We start from the raw sequence: 17,455 nt of genomic DNA on the forward strand, positions 1-17,455 counted from the left end.
ACAAAAAGTATTCTCGTAGCTTCGTAAAATTACGGTTGAACCCCTGATGTCACATGGATTATTTTACCGATGCCCTTGCTATGTTTCTGGACCTTGATCGTGGTAATTACATTGCTGTCTATGGGAGGGTCAGAGAGCTCTCAGAATTCATCAAAAATATCTTAATTTGTGTTCCGAAGACGAACGGAGGTCTTGCGGGTTTAGAACGACATGAGGGTGAGTAATTAATGACAGAATTTTCATTTTTGGGTGAACTATCCCTTTAAGTGAGTTGCCGGTTTCGTTGCTCGGTTAAAGTCGCGCAGGTAAAGTCGTAGGTCTTTACACTCGTAGGTCTTCACACGAGGGCTGAACGCTTCCGCCTCAGCTGACAGACAACAAACAAATGCACAGCCACCCGACACTTCAGAGAAAACAGCTGTGGCCGCCTTGTTAAATTAGCACACCCAAAAGCCTATAGCAGGGTAATTGCTCAAATCCGGAAACAAAGTATTAAGCAAACACTTAGGTGCTCCCGCCTGCTCTGCTGACTGATCGCTTCAGTTTTCACAAAAATATTAAGCAGCACATTTATTTTCAACATTAGCAATAAGAAATGTTTCTTGAGCTCCAAATCAGCATATTAGAATGATTTCTGAAGGATCGTGTAACACTAAAAAACTGGAGTCATGAGCTTTGCATCACAGGAATAAATTACATTTTAGAATATACTGAAATGCTGTCAAATATACTGTAATAATATTTCACAATATTACTGTTTTTACTGTATTTTGATCAAATAAATGCAGACTTGGCATAAGGGAAAACAACAAAAAATCTCACTGACCCCACATTTTTGAACGGTGTTATATTTATATATAATTTAGTAGTAGTACACAGTTGTGAGAATTTTATGTGAATAAAAGCAAAAATGTTCCTACAGGAAAAAGTTTTTGAACTGCTTACCAACACCCGCACCAAGATCGAGGGATTCCAGACACAGATTTCCAAGTAAGTGACCAGACTACATTACAAACACAGTCTAACACCTTTATTATAAATACTAGTTATTTTATATATTTTTTAATAATAATTTTTTAGACATGGATATGCAGTTGTGATGTGTTTCTGTTTCCTCAGATACTACAGTGAGAGAGGAGATGCTGTAGCCAAGGCTTCCAAACAGCCACATGTGGTCAGTTTATTTGATGTTAGATTTAGCTCAATTAAACCAGTTGACATGATCCTTGAATTCTTTGAATGAATTCTTTGAGCTTCTGATAATTAGATTGTTTTGTTGCTTGGCAACAGGGAGATTTCAGACAGCTTGTCCATGAACTGGATCAGCACCAGTACTGTGAGTTACGCATCATAGTCCTGGAGATTCGCAACACTTATGTAAGTTCAGTCTCAGCTTACTCTAAACAAACCATCACAGTTTCTCATTTGAATGTACGGTGGTGTTTATGTGTCTGGTGAGACGGCTGTGTCTGATTTCATCCATTCGTTCAACTCTAGGCTGTGATGTATGATGTCATCATCAAGAACTGTGACAAGATTAAGAAGCCCAGAGGAGACTTGTCTTCAAAAGCACTTATCTACTGAGTACCGCAGCCGATCTGCACTGACAAGACACACAAACACACATTTGCTGAAAAGTAAAAACATGTCCTATTGAGTTTCACATCCACAGTCACAGTGCATTGACTTAAGCTTCAATTACATCAACAGAACCTACTGTAGTACAGTTTTTACTCAATAAAGACTTTAAATGTGGTATCTCTCATGTTTTTATTCAAAATGTCATAAAACATTAGTTTTATTATGCTTGCTTATAATTATTAACGTCAGACAAAACAGGAAAATAACTATTTAATTTTTCACATATGCTACCGTTCAAACTTATTAGTAAGATTTAGATCAGAAATAAATACTTTTATTCAACAAGGATGCAAAAAAAATTTATCAAAAGTTAGACATTTGTAATGTTACAAAAGATTCTGTTTTAAATAAATGGTGTCCACAAAAATATGAAAATATGAATATAAAGTAAATACAATTAATAGATTAAATTAGCAACTTAATGTCATTTATCATCTAAATTTGTAAAGTGTAGTAGAATATACACCCACGCATATTTATTTTACTTTAATAATGTTAATTATAATGTTAAATTACATTACCATTTAAAAGTTGTTTTTTTAAAGAAATTAATACTTTTATTTGGCAAAGACAAAAAATTTTAATAATGATGTAATGAAAATTCAGCTCTGCCATCACGGCAATAAATTATATTTTAAAATATATTCAAATAGAAAAGTTATTTTAAATTGTAATAATAATTCACAATATTATTGTTTTACAGTATTTTTGATCAAATAAATGTAGCCTTGGTGAGCATCTTCTTTCAAAAATGTAAAAAAAAAAATATATATATTGTTGACCCTGAACTTATATATCTGAATAAAGGTATGTATATTTTTTTGACTCTGACACCCATTTACAAAAGTTGTACATTTTATATATTCTTTTTCTCATTTCCTTAACATTCATGTCCCATTTGATGCAGTATTACTTACATGTGTTATCTGAAAGCAAAGCTTTCGGTCTTCCAACACAGCACCAGCCAGGCTTTAAAACACACCAGCCCTTATAATAAAGGCCCTTCCATCCCAGATACCCAAGAGCTCCTCCAACCAGCTGGGACGGAAACCGCGGGAAGTGCGCTAGCAAGCAGACAATCAGGAAGATCCAGAGACTCATCAACAACACAAGAAGAGTATCCTCAGTGGCGTCCCTACAGGCTTTCCTAAAGCCACGCAGGGCCTAAAAACCCCCATTTCTTCAGCAAAAATCAAACAACATAAACTAAGAATGAGGATGTCATCAGTCACCTCACATACCTGCCACTGTAGGCCGGCTTTAAGGCAGGCTGCTTTACCCTTTTCCTCTCTCAGTAGTAATAAGAGGCCTGTATCAGAGTCCAGGAGCTCCCCGGGGGTTCCTGTGGACTTCTGTGGGGCTTTGAAGTGGCTCAAAACAGCTTCCAGAGGCGTCCACTAGGAAGGAGAGGAGACGGCGGAACAGTGTCCACAGCGAGTCGAGAGAGGTGACGGACTGAGTGAATGAACGAGTTACTGATGCAGTATGAGAGAAGAAAGATGAAAGAGCCACATAATATACAGGTCCAGCCCCAGCATGAATGCAGGCAGAGCCTATGAGATCACAACAACCACAATCAATAGCTCATAAAACAAACAAGACAAAGGAAATACAAAATGGTCAAATTAACTTACATACATTTATTATAATAAATAACCGAAAATACTGTACATCAATAATAGCAATACACATTTAAATACCAAGTTCATTCTCTTCATTATGTAAATGATTTGTGAAGTGTATGGAAAGAGACTGATGTACAGTAGTAATCTTTCAAAACACTCCCATAAATTCATTTACTTGATCAGTATTTTTTTGTGTGTGTGTGTGTGTGTATATGTATATGTGACCCCGGACCACAAAACCAGTCATAAGGGTCAATTTTTTTTTAAATCGAGATTTATACATCACGGATAGCTGGATAAATAAGCTTTCCATTGATGTATGGTTTGTTAGGATAGGATGATATTTGGCCGAGATACAAATATTTGAAAATCTGGAATCTGAGGGTGCAAAAAAATCTAAATATTAAGAAAATCACCTTTAAAGCTGTCTAAATAAAGTCCTTAGCAATGCATATTACTAATCAAAAACTAAGTTTTGATATATTTATGGTAGGAAATTTACCAAATATCTTCATGGAACATGATCTTCACTTAATAGCCTAATGATTTTTGGCATAAAAGAAAAATCGATAATTTTGACCCATGCTATGCATTGTTGGCAATTGCAACAAATATACCCCAGCGACTTGAGACTGGTTTTGTGCTCCAGGGTCACATATGCATTTTGTTACGTAATGTGTTATGAACAAACATGAATAAACAATGAATAATATATGTATAAAATTAACATTAACCGAAATAAATACAAAAAAACATGAGTTTTTTGAATCTTATTGTAAAGTGTAACTAATAATATTTACAATAATATGTATTTATTAAAGAACTAATATATTGTTAGTATATATACTACACACACACATATATATAAAAATCAGCTTCACACTCAAAAACTCTAATAAGGTAATTCTAGAGTTAACTAGAATAAGATCTTGCCTGTACAGGTAGTGATTCTTGTTGCCAAATATGCTGTACTTGGAGACCCAGAGACTCAGAACAGGTCCAAACATCACCAGCACAGAGAGGAGGAAGAGAAACTGCCGTCTGAAGAAGAAATGAGCCAGTAGTCCAGCTGTGAGATCAGTGAAGTGCACCAGAGCCCAGTGCAGAAGCTTGTTGACAGAGTTATGGATCTTATAAAGTATCTTCTTTAGTCCACAAAGATCCATCTTGATTTGCTGAGGGCAGAACTTCCACTGCATGTTCAACAGATCGACTAACTGAGGGAAGGAGAGAAATGAGATTGTTCTAGCATCTGTCAGCAGGGTTATTAGCTTCCCTTTTGTTTTCTCAGCTGAGTTCAACCTGCTGGTTTATGTCACACTTCTCATCATTTACCCTTTCACTCACAGTCCTGACAACATTTTGCTCCAAACAGCTCCAAACATTCCCATCTTATCAGCTTGCTCTCTCTGTGAGTGTGTGTGTGTGTGTGTGTGAGATGTATAGCAGCACAGCAACATTCCCTTTGTGGTTTCAACTCTATGTAGCATCTGTCTCTGTAGTATGGATTAAAATAAACGTTGGCTTTGGAAAAAAGGTCAAACAAAACAAAAAACTAAACAAAAAGCATGACACTAGACAAAAACACAAAACAAGAAATACAAAACAGAAGACAAAACAACAATAAAACATTATTATTATTATTTTTTTTTACAAACAATTAAAACAATTAGTAAAGTAAAATTTACACTATACAATTACTAATATAAACAAGTAACTGATAACTACAGTATACTGACTATATGGTTATTGTAATAAATGTGCTCATTGTGTTTATTGTACTATTTATTGTTGTTTACAGTACTGTTTAAAAGCTTGGCAGTAAGATTTTTGTTATTGTTTTTTTGAAAAAAAGTCTCTTATACTCACCAAGTCTGCATTTATTTAGTTATAAAAATACAGTAAAAACAGTAATATGAAATATTTTTTTAAACATTTTTTTTAAATGACCTGTTTTTTAAATATATTTTTTACATGTAATTTATTCCTGTGATGGTGAAGCAGAATTTTTAGCACTCCAGTCTTCAGTGTAACATGATCCTTCAGAAATCATTATAATATGTTGATTTGGAGAAAATTTCATTTCATAATAAGAAAAAGAAAATAACATTATAAATGTCTTCACTGTCACTTCTGATCAGTTTAATCCATCACTGCTGAATAGAAGTATTAATTTCCTTAAAAAAAAAAGACCTTACTGAGTAATGTATATGTTGAACACATTTTTTTCTTCTTCACATGTTAGAAAAGACAATGTTTCCTCTACTTACTGTCATTAGAATATAGCAAATATACAGTACACTCTTGTCTAGACTACATGAGACACTGTCAGTGTGAGTACCTAAATTCTGACCTTGTCTTAAATTGTTTGAAAATCATTTTGAATGCGTGTAGCACTGCATGTAACTAACTGTATTGCTTGCAGCTGACTGAAATATTCGAGATGCGATTTATAGTCCGAACAAACAAAGTTGTGCGCACAAATTTAATTATTCTTGTAAAACAATTTTGTGTTCCAATGAATTCTAAATGCACTTAAATCATACACAAATCAAACCTCTGTCAACAGAAACATATCTGCACACACTCACACACACACACACACGCATAAAGAAACTCACTCCCATACCCGTAAACCCACAGCTATGTCTCCACACACACACTTTTAACACACATTCAGAGTTTTGACAAAGAAAAGATTTTGTACATATATAAACTACAAAATCAAATCCTGAACATTAATAGCAATAAAATATCTTACAATATTTAGAATTATTCCCAGAATTCGTTGCACTTTTAGAAACATGTCCATTAGGCTATATTTCATTATGCAAGTATTGCTTTTTTTGGGTAAAGCAATTTTTCAAGCGAAGCAGTTGTGTTTGTGCCTGCGTTCTTTATATTGGTGAAATTCATTCAAAGTCTTTCACTTAAGCGTAAACGGCCATCTCCGAGCTGAAAGAGAGGCGTAAAAGAGAAATCACAGCACGCCCCGTGTTCATTAACGAAACGATCCTTTTACTTTAAACCGGTAATGTGAAATCAAACAAACACCTGAAGAGCCTGCCTAACACTACATCAATATGATTTCACAAAATTCTCTGCACAAAATTGGTTCTCTTTTCTGATTTGGTTTTTATTTATTCCTCCTTCATTCCATTCCTGCAATGATGGCACCATTGATGACTACCTCTGACGTCATCAAAAGCGTTTGGTTTTCATGTCCACCATATCCACGTTCATCCTCTCTCGATCTTTGTCCAGAGGGTGGTTCTGCGTGTGTTCCCACAGACGGATGGCACCATCCCACTGAGCAAACGTGACGAGAAGGAAAACAAAAACATACAATGAGTAAAAAAAAAAAGCCTCAGTCCTATAAAGGTATAGTATTAAATAGTATTTTTTTTTATTTTATTTTTTTACATTTCTTGGTCTTAGTCTTGTGTCAAATCTTGTGTCATATTTAGTCAACCTATACAATTGTTTGTTTAGTGAAGTTTTAGTTGGTTAAAAGGGTGTGAGTTTTAGTCTAGTTTTAATCAATGAAATCTTGTGAACGTAAGAAACTTCTACTCATATTTCACTCATACCCCGTAACAGAGCAGGGTAGCAACTGATTACATGAAATCTGAATTATGTAATAGAATTTCAAAAATTAAGTACTTGTTATTTGATTAAATTACATTTTAAAATACTTGTAATCAGACTACAGTTACTTTTTTATGGATTACATGATTACATATTATTTACACAATAGGAATAATTTATTCATAATTTATTGATTCTCCCTAATTTCTTTTTTTCATCTTTTAAATTTTCCTTTCTGAAATAGCCTGCCGCTTATATACATTCAGAAATTCACACAGAGACCAGTCATTAGTCAGGTGGCTGCATTTGACCACTGGATTTACAAAAATCATTTCAGGTTTAAAAAGTGTTTCAACATTGCATCAACCACTGAAGAAAATGTATTATCATTTTTATTTGAATTATCACTCAGTTGGTTATTTTTACCATGTATTAATTTGGAAGGCGTTTGTCTTTCAAACATTAAAATAAACAAATTCACAAATTCCACCACATTTTTGTCATCTAATCTTATTTCACCGAATATATATTTTTTATTTAAAGTACCCCTGAGATTTAAAAATGAATATTTTAATAATGAAGTATTACATTTGCATGTTCACGGTTCTCTGACATTGGTTATGGTCACATTACATGCAGGTAAACAAATAAAATATTTCACTTTTTAATAAGGGTTTTATTTGGATTCATTTTAAAATAATTTCTTTTAGTTTAACATTTTTATGATTTAATTAACTATTAGCTTTTCATTAAAGTCATAAACCCCCTGCAGTTCCTTCACAAACCCAGTTTGGGAAACCTTGATGTGATATAATGTTTAATGCACTTCATGTTGTTGATAACAACAAATGGAATATATTTTCTTACTCTTTGTATTTTTATATCAATATGGTACATGATTATCCTATTTAAATCGAGATGGGTCAAAAGTAATCTAAAAGTAGTCTGATTATATTACTAAAAATGTGTAATGTAATGGATTACGTTACTAACTACAGTTTTTGTCATGTCATTTGGAATCAGTAACTGATTACAATTTGTAAGCAATCTACCCAGCTCTGCCGCATTATGGTTATGAATTACGGAATTATTACACTTTCACCTATAAGCACAAATCAAGGAAATGTCCAATCATATACATGGTTTATTTTACCTATCCTTTTACTATTACGATTAACCATCTTGTTTCCTGATTTATTATATTAGCCCATCATTAGCCCTACATTATTAAAACTTTAATGCACTTCATGTTGTTGATAACAACAAATGGAATTCTGGAATGGAATTTTCTTACTCTTTGTATTTTTATATCAATATGGTACACGATTATCCTATTTAAATCGAGATGGGTCAAAAGTAATCTAAAAGTAGTCTGATTATATGACTAAAAATGTGTAATGTAATGGATTACGTTACTAACTACAGTTTTTGTCATGTCATTTGGAATCAGTAACTGATTACAATTTGTAAGCAATCTACCCAGCTCTGCCGCATTATGGTTATGAATTACGGAATTATTACACTTTCACCTATAAGCACAAATCAAGGAAATGTCCAATCATATACATGGTTTATTTTACCTATCCTTTTACTATTACGATTAACCATCTTGTTTCCTGATTTATTATATTAGCCCATCATTAGCCCTACATTATTAAAACTGGTAAACTCAAAAGTTTCTCTCAAAAGCTAAAACTTTGCTAAAATTCCTATCATTAATTCCAATAATTCCAAATTATATTCATGTTTTTCTATTAAAACAACAAAAAGACTTTGTATTATGGCCAAGAGTTTGCCTGAGTGCATTTCTTAAGCAACCACAATTGCAAACATTATTGTTGAGATACATGTGGATTTATAAATTCAGATTTATAAGGATTTATAAAGATTTAGTTGGAGCAAGCCGCACAAACGTCCGTGTGAAGGAACACAAACTGGCTGTATTGTTTTCAGATTATCAGTGCTGTTTTCTTAGACCAGATAGTACACAGTTGCAGGTTTAAGTACAAGATTAAGTAAAACAGAGGGGAAAAATGTATCCTTCTAGGAGAAAAGCTCTGATACCTGGCAACCGTATGCACAAAAACTTCTGGAGGTCTACATTTTTCCTGTTTTTTTTGTTGTTGTTGTTAAAAAAATAGAGAGATTTTGAATGTAGGGATTTTATTATCTTTTTTTTTTTGTCAGCAATGCTGTCAACAAATACTTCATTGTTTTCATTAACAAAATAAACACTAGTATTAAACAGTGGTTTTACTTACAGAGCTGCTGACCATGTTGTTGTGATAGGGGTGCCAGCTGACATCCCTCACACATGCGTCATGATTGGACAATTTGGACACAATGGATCCCGTCAACACATCGTAGACTACATAAAAGATGGGAGGAGGTAAAATATTGCAGATTTGGATAACAATAAAAAGTCACTTTAAAAACAATTTCACACTTGCTATTACTCTCCACTTACTGACGATTTTGCCTGTTGAACAGCCTGTGTAAATAAACTTCTGTCCAGTGCTGAATTCAGGGGAAAAGCGGCAGCGAATGAGCGTGTGCAGAACCCCATGACCCCTGTAGCTCATCACAGAGGTGTCGCCAGTCAGCTTATGCCTCTTTATTGCTGCAGGCCAACAAAATAACAAGTCAAAACAGGTGCTTTGTGTTCATGTATAAAATTAAGCTTGAAAATAAACAAGCAGGTCTATTAAAGTTACTCAAGCAGAGTAACGCACCTCTCTGTGGAACCTGCTGCCAGCGGTAGTCCCAGTTCTGTTGTGTGACAGCGAGCAGTGAAGCCGCGAGCCCCTCTTTAGGTGAAAACTTCCTCACGTCCCACAGTTTAATGGTCTGATCTTTGGAGTTGCTGATCAAGTACCGAGCGTCGCCCTTCAGAACAACAAACAAAAGCTGCTTGAAAAGTGCTTGAAGGGAAGCAACTAAACTGTATAATCACCTTTACCTGGATTTGAACCTACAAATTTTATGTTAACAGTCTAGCTCTTTAACTTTTTAATTACCTTCAGTTTGTTCACTGTGACATACAATACATTGCCAATAATATGTGGACATCCACGGTTTGCTTTTATGCACCTGAATGTAGCTGGAATGGTCAAACCCATTAATAGACCTTTATCACACTTCCTATATCCGGTAAGTGAAGTGGTGTATCGCCACTTCCGGTCCCATCGCAACGCAATCAAAACTAATGGGCGAATGCTCTCTTTCCTTTCTTTCTAAACTTCTCTCGCCGGTGTTACTGCAGCATACCTGGCTGCTTTGATTCTAAACAACGACATACTGCCTCAGTTTTCACGATTTCCTGACACAACACGAATTGAGGAAAGCATGGATGAGACTGATGGGGTGGGATGAAGGTCCTTCTAAAATATTAAGCGGGAAAACGTTCGTGCATAGTATGCAATTCGAAACTGAGGACATTTAGGGCTCCATCTCATATCTTCATCCTGCTGAAATGTTCCTATTAATATATTTCCCTTCCAAATGTGCATTCTGAGTAAATACATTTATTTCCCAACTAACCTGCTGCAGTCAAGTTCGTCTTCTCATTAACAATGTTATTCTCTTACTGATTATATTTACCTATATATATACATACCTGTTTACATTTTTTAAATGAATTTGACAAAACACACTTACAAAAATTAACCATGGTTTTATTATAGTAAAAATGTAGTACCCATGTTTGTTTGTTTTTTTCCGCGGACTGATTTCCATTTATATTACCACAGTTTTACTACACATACCATGGTTGAACTATGGTTAGCAAAACCATGGTTAATTTTGGTAAGAGCAGTATTAAAATAGAATAAATTTAACAATGTTAAACATTTAGGCTAATTAATCTTAAACAGGATAACGTGTTGACAGCGTGACTTTGAATATGAATTAAGAAATTTAGTATAAATATGTGAATTGACTGTGAAAAATGACAGAATAATAGCAAAAATTTCATACAAATGAATAAATTTGTATTCATCAGGTCTTGCACACACTGCAGCATCGCAGTCACTATTAAACGAGCACTGACACAGTGTGGTTGAAATCATCACGCATGTTTACGAGCCACGGCTTTCTCAGATCGGCTTACGTTGGATTACAACTACAAGTTCCGTTGAGTTTGGAAAATTCTGTGCACAGTAATCATCAGAATATCTCTTCACCTGTCTCTGAAAATTACGGAATTTGAAATCATCCTGCAGATGCTCATTTTAACAGCTGTTTATTCAACAGGGTGATTACAGCACATTGAAAAATATACATAACCGGAAGAATCGATACACTGCTTCGACGAGAACTTCCGGTAATCAATTCCGCGGTGATAACGGTCTATTAGAAGAGAGTGTCCACATATTTCTGGCATGTAGTTTGCTTTGTTTCTTGGGTGTATATTTATGTATATTTAATATATATTAAAAATAAAATAATCAATTAAAATATAAAAATGTAAATAATTACTTTTCAAATAATATGACATTACAAATAATGTTGTATTATTCATAATAGCAATAATGAGTGCTACTGAAAAGTGTTAATGCTTAACCATAAATTGCTTTAAATGTCTGTATTTCTATAAATACAATTTGAAAAGTGAATTATTAATTTATATACTTTTACACTGAACTACATTTTTAAACATCAATAGTTTCAAATATGTTATAGTATTTATTTGTCAGTTTGATTTATTATTTTACATAAATTGATAAATGATTACTCTATGTAAAGTCCTGTTTAAAGTTTAGGGTCAGTAAAAAAAAGAAGAAAGAAATTAATACTTTTATTCAGCAAGAAGGCATTAAATTGAGAAAAGGTGACAGAAAAGAATACAAAAGATTTCTATTACAAATAAATGTTGTTCTTTTTAAAGTTCTATTCATCAAAGAATCCTGAAAAAAATGCATCACTGTTTCCATAAAAAAATTAAGTAGCACAACTGTTTTCAACATTTATAATAATAAGAAATGTGTCTTGAACGGCAAATCAGCATATTAGAATGATTACTGTAAAAATTAGTTTACAGTAAAAATAATTTTCACTGAGTAAAAATTACATTAAATTACATTTATATTATAATTACATTTTAAAATATTAACATTCCAAATAGCTATTTTAAATAGTAATGATATTTCACAATGTTAAAGTTTTTACTGTATTTTCAATTAAATAAAAGCAGCCTTCTTAAACTTATACCTACCCCAAACTTTTGAACGGAAGTGTATATTGTACTATGCTCACAATTATCTGGTTTATAATCACATATTATTATGTAAAAGGTTTAAGTGTGTTGTAACTGTATTGTAAGACACAGTGTCTTGACAATGATACCATACCTTGCTGTGTATGAAGGTGATTCCATCTCTGTGTCCAGCCAGATGACCCACAGGCTGTGGTCTGTCTTCTCTGAGGGTACGTCTGTCCCATACTTTACACAGAGCATCATCACTGCCTGAGAACAGCAGCTGTGATGAACTGTCTGCAAACGCTACGGCATTCACATCATCCTCGTGAGCGTCGATCTGAAAGATGACGAGATAAACAACCGAATTCACATGAGTCATGCTACAGAGGGCAATGTCTGCATAATGTTCTCAGTAAATCTATCTCGCATAACAATGACCACATTAAATTCAGAAGGTTAGACCTTTGATGCACTGAGACTCAGGAGCTGTAAAGATTACGCAAGGCTTAAAGTCACAGGATGGCTGAGAAGTATAACAGGTTGACAGTAGAGTTAACAGATATTGATCCAATAAAAGGTAGCATGCACCATTAATTCAACATTTACTGTATTTAGAAGTACAGCAGATGAAAACTGACAAAACATCTTTGGGTTACTGATAAAGGGGTATTTGTGACGTTTTCTCTTCCACTAGCCTCTAAAAAAATATTAAGGAATTTTGTACCTGGATTAAGAGTGCAAACTTATGCCCTTCTATTACTTTACAAATTTGTGAATCATACCTTTAGAGTTCTCTTGTTTTGTTCCCGATCAAACACATACAGGCAGCCATCGTTTGCTCTATTTGATAGAGACAAAAAGGATCTCAGTAAGAATAAAGGAACACTTTAGGTTTCTATGTATGGTAGGTGAAATAAAATAAAATATAAAATAAAATAAAATACCAATAGTGGAAATCAGAAAAGCAAAACAAATTTTAACATGTTTAAAAAAAAAAATCCAGATTTAAAAACTAATAATGAGTTATTAAAGGATCGCTTTCTGGGGTTAGTTTTCTTAGACCATAGTATGTTACTAACCCGCCTAAAATTTCTTTTCCATCTGTGGATGCTGCCAATGAGAAAACACAGAACCTCCTTTCATCAGGTCTGGAAGAAGAACAGACACCTGTCAGCATCAGGAACCTTAAACACTAACAACTACAGTCATTTCTATGGCGATTACGTTCAATATACTTCACAGGCTATACTAAAACATAATTAAATATAAATCTTTAAACATCTAAACTCATTTCCATTCACACAGCTCTACATTCCTTGGGGATGAACAGAGCAAGACCAAACATCTAAAAGCATAATATTACAGTTTATTATCACAGGATGGTCACTAAATGTTATGCAATGCAGCGAAGACGTCAACAATGGTCTTGTGAATTTAATGGAAGAGGCAGAAAGCATATCTGAAGGTGTTATGGCACTTTAATTATAATTTCAATAAGAGGGGTTACTGTTCCTACATATTATGAGAATAAACATATGATTATATATGAAAATAAAAAAAAAGAAGTGAACTAATTAGTAAATAATTAAGAATTGTTCCTAAAATATAAAAAAGCAACCACAATTGGTTATTACTTTGAAAACAAACTTCCTTCAGATTACACTTTGCCATCGTATTCAGTTTTGGTTAGCTCACAGTCACATGATGGCTGTAGTGATGAATGATTATGGAAAGCTGTTCTACTGTCTGTCATCCACATGAAGAGGAAGCGTACAGGTGATTACCTGAGGTTTAATGCTAAAATGTACTATGAGGAAACACTAACTTGAGGTCCAGAGCGGTGTGTGTTTCATTGTCCCCATCTACACTGCACACATGGACTAAAGAGAGGGAGCACAGACAGATATGCATTACTGGAATAAATGACAGTAGTGCCAACAAAGCAGTTTAAGTGACCTGGCCCTGTCTTACTGTAGTCAGACCAACTGGAGTACAGCACACAACGTGCATCAGGGGTGAAACACACATCCAGAATGCTCCAGCCCACGTCTCTGGCCTTCACTGTCTTCTTTAGAGTAAAACGGCCCCTGCTAGTGTCATATAACCTGATATTCTGATCTATAAAAACAAAGACAGAAAAAGGAGAGTATAAGATACTGTTTACGCTACACAGTTCAATGATTTTCGCATATTTGCTTTTGAAATAAGTCTTTTATGCTCATGTAGCCTGTTTTTATTTGATCAAAATACAGTAATAATGTGAATTATTATTTCTATTTAAAATGACAGTTTTCTTTTTTAATATTTTTAAAATGTCATTTATTTTTGTGAAGGCAAAGCTGATTCAGAAATCATTCTAATAAGCTAATTTGGTGCTCAAGACACATTTCTTTGTTTTTATCAATGTTGAAAACAGCTGTTGCATAATATTTTTGTAACAACCACAAGCATTTTTTCATTTGAAATAGAAATCTTTGTAACATTATAAATGTCTTTAGTGTCACTTTATCAGTCTGATGCAATTTTTTGCATTTCTTACAAAAAATACAAAATAAACCTTACTGACCTCAAACTTTCGAACAGTAGTTTATGTGCTTAAATTAAAGATGGAAACAATTACAATGTTGGACTTTTGTAGAACTTTGTTATGCATTTGAACATATCTGAGACATGACTGACATTTGGAAACTACTAAAAATAGAAAATAAATACTAATGACAAAGTCTTGAATTACAGTTTCACCTTGGCATGCAGACAGGAACATGTTTCCCTCATCACTGTAGACTCCACAAAAGACTTTCTGCTGATAGGTGTCCTTGTATACCACATGATTGGGCAGGAAACTATGAGGAAATTAATATGATTTATTATACATATGCAAAGACTGATCAGTTTTAGAAAAAAAAAATCTCTATGTCAAATATGTGACTCTGTATCTGTGAGTATGTAGTATTTAAAGGTTTCAAATATACATTATTATTGTAGCATAGCATTTATGTTGCTCTTACTGTGAACGGATTTGGCTGCACTCTCCATGAGAGAAACTCGACCCACAACATCGTCCATGTTCCCGCTTCAGAAAGAAATACAGTTAAATTATAGAAAGTTGCACATTTATGAACTCTACTCTACCCTATTTGTCTGTATAAAAGTTTTCCTGATTTCTTAATTACAAATCAGAAGAGCTGCAATGCTGCTCATTCAGACTCATTGTATTGTTACTATATATGCCCTGCTCATCTTACCTCTGCTAGCATATGTGTGAAACTGTGTCTGCCCTTTAGGCCTGAGGAAGCAGTGGCAAGCAAGATCTGAGTGCGGATCTCACTGCGGTCAATTTCCTGTGTGTCTGGTTGGGCATCCACTGAGTGAGAAAAAATAAGGCATAGTAAATAACCACAGAATTGTGTTTAATTCAGTGGTATTTATGGCACCATTTCTCACGTTTATAGACTGAAACTGATGCCATACAGTCCATAATTCTCACCTGGAGGGTCATATCGATGTCCTAGCCGCCCATCCCAGGCCCCATCGCTGTCCTCATCCGAGTCTGAATATGACTGCACGAGCTGTAGGCCCGTCGCTCCACTTCCATGGACCAGGCGGACCTGGCCCCTATAATAGAGAAAAGGGAAGAACACTTTTCAATACCCATATGACAAAAGTTCCAAAACATGTTTAAAATGCAGCCCAGACAAAGGCATCGACAAATAAATGTTTTGTAGGTTATGCATATACTGTAATTACCTTCGCAGTAGGTACGCCAGAACTTGTGCCAAATCAACGTCCTCTTCAGATCCTGACTGCCTCTCGGCCTGTGTGCGACCCGTCTGATTGGAATTCTGGTTGGGTTCTGGTTCTGACTGGTCTGGGTTGCTGCCAGAGCCCTGACCGGACATCCCAGAACTGGACTGAGAGCCCATAGACTGATTGTCTGCCAAATCATTTATTCAGAAATTAGCAATACAAGCAATCACATTCATGTCGTTCTAAAAAAACAAGATATATTATAAATAATGCTAACATTTCTTTAAAGACATTGAATGAACACCATCTATTAGTAATTAGGTCAAAAATATGACAAACACCCAAATAATATACCTGTGATGACTGAATATTCAGCAGCCCATTTGTCCTATGATCTTTCAAAAATATGCTTATCTTGTTTTGACTTCTTATTATCAATATTAAAAATGGTTGTGATGTCAAATATTTTGTGTAAACTAAAACATTTTTCCAGGATACTTTGGTGACTAGAAAGCTTTAAAAGCAGAATTTATTTGAAATAGAAATCTTTTGTAACATTATAAATGTCTTTATTGCGAATTTATTTTTTTGGTATGTTGTAATTTGAAATGGCTAGAAAATATGTGTTTTAAATGTCTTACAATCATTTTGTATTTGAAAAAAAAAAATGGATGAACCAAATATATCATTGTCACACTTCTATGTCTTTGTTTTTGACTGGTTTAATATTTACAGCACAGAGAATAAACAAAATGGCTTGCATTTCTCGCAAGACACAAGTGAACACAAACTGAAGGAAAGCTCTACGTATTTTCAAAACACTGAAGAAAAGAGAATTGAGGGTAGTGCATGCTAAATTACAGTAAATTATGGTATGATTGTACCATAAAAAGGATAGGGATAAAAAGATATGTCACCCAAAAAAATCTGTATGTTGTACCAACCCAGGTGACTGACTTTCTTCTGTGACAGAATAATTAATTACAAAGATTAGATACAATTATTGTAACTATTAATAATGATGATACATAAATAATTAAAAATGTAAAAGAATTCCTGACCCAAAAATAAAACATCTGTCTTTATAGTCATTCCAAACCCATTTCACTTTATATATGTGTGTGTGTGTGTGTGTGTGTATATACAGCGGGTAAAATAAGTATTGAACATGTCACTATTTTTCCCAAGTAATGGGAAAATTATTAAAATACTTATTTTACCCGCTGTATGTATGTGCTGTCAAAAGATTAATCATGATTAATCGCATCCAAAATAAAAGTTTTTGTTTACATAATATATGTGTGTGTACTGTGTATATTTATTATGTATATATAAATACACACACGTGCATGTATGTATTTCAGAAAAATATGTTATGTTTATATATTAAATATATTTATTTATTTATTTATTCATATATTATATGAATATAAATATAGACATGTAAATATTTTCTAAATATATACTGTATATATGTGTTTACTAATGTTAACTAATGAAACCTTATTGTAAACTGTTTCCAAAATATTGTTCAAATTGTTACTGCCTTTAGTTATTATTTTGGAATAAATATAAAAATGCATAAAAACACTATGAAATGTATAATTAGTGTTAAAAATATTTAATAAAATAAAAATAATATTAATAAAATACAAAA

General features: G+C 33.7%; 2 protein-coding genes across 3 annotated transcripts in view; one reads left to right on the forward strand and one right to left on the reverse strand.

The window, feature by feature from the left end:
* Positions 1-1,756, forward strand: part of LOC107754201 (proteasome activator complex subunit 1-like) — a 4,785-nt gene extending 3,029 nt beyond the window's left edge. Inside the window, exons 8-11 of the mRNA XM_016570571.1 lie at positions 923-990; positions 1,120-1,174; positions 1,291-1,377; positions 1,498-1,756. Coding sequence (XP_016426057.1) covers positions 923-990; positions 1,120-1,174; positions 1,291-1,377; positions 1,498-1,584 — 297 coding nt within the window. The 3' untranslated portion in view covers positions 1,585-1,756. The remainder of the gene's footprint in view (positions 1-922; positions 991-1,119; positions 1,175-1,290; positions 1,378-1,497) is intronic.
* A 3,839-nt stretch (positions 1,757-5,595) lies between these two features.
* LOC107754200 (DDB1- and CUL4-associated factor 11-like) lies at positions 5,596-15,988 on the reverse strand. 2 transcript variants are annotated; one of them, XM_016570568.1, is made up of 15 exons: positions 15,799-15,988; positions 15,539-15,666; positions 15,297-15,415; positions 15,060-15,124; positions 14,794-14,894; positions 14,023-14,169; positions 13,877-13,931; positions 13,131-13,199; positions 12,834-12,891; positions 12,203-12,388; positions 9,587-9,740; positions 9,322-9,474; positions 9,116-9,222; positions 6,457-6,575; positions 5,596-6,221 (listed from the first exon to the last, which is right to left on the reverse strand). In XM_016570568.1, exons 1-14 carry the CDS (start codon positions 15,972-15,974, stop codon positions 6,468-6,470), a joined length of 1,626 nt encoding a protein of 541 aa, XP_016426054.1. In that variant the 5' UTR covers positions 15,975-15,988; the 3' UTR covers positions 5,596-6,221; positions 6,457-6,467. The 2 variants fall into 2 exon arrangements, with proteins under 2 accessions (XP_016426054.1, XP_016426053.1); XM_016570567.1 differs by having other exon boundaries at positions 5,596-6,575.
* Between the last annotated feature and the right edge of the window lie 1,467 nt (positions 15,989-17,455).

This window comes from Sinocyclocheilus rhinocerous, unplaced genomic scaffold (assembly GCF_001515625.1).
Source record: "Sinocyclocheilus rhinocerous isolate Xijiao unplaced genomic scaffold, SAMN03320098_v1.1 scaffold442, whole genome shotgun sequence".
In the NCBI taxonomy this organism is placed as follows: domain Eukaryota; kingdom Metazoa; phylum Chordata; class Actinopteri; order Cypriniformes; family Cyprinidae; genus Sinocyclocheilus; species Sinocyclocheilus rhinocerous.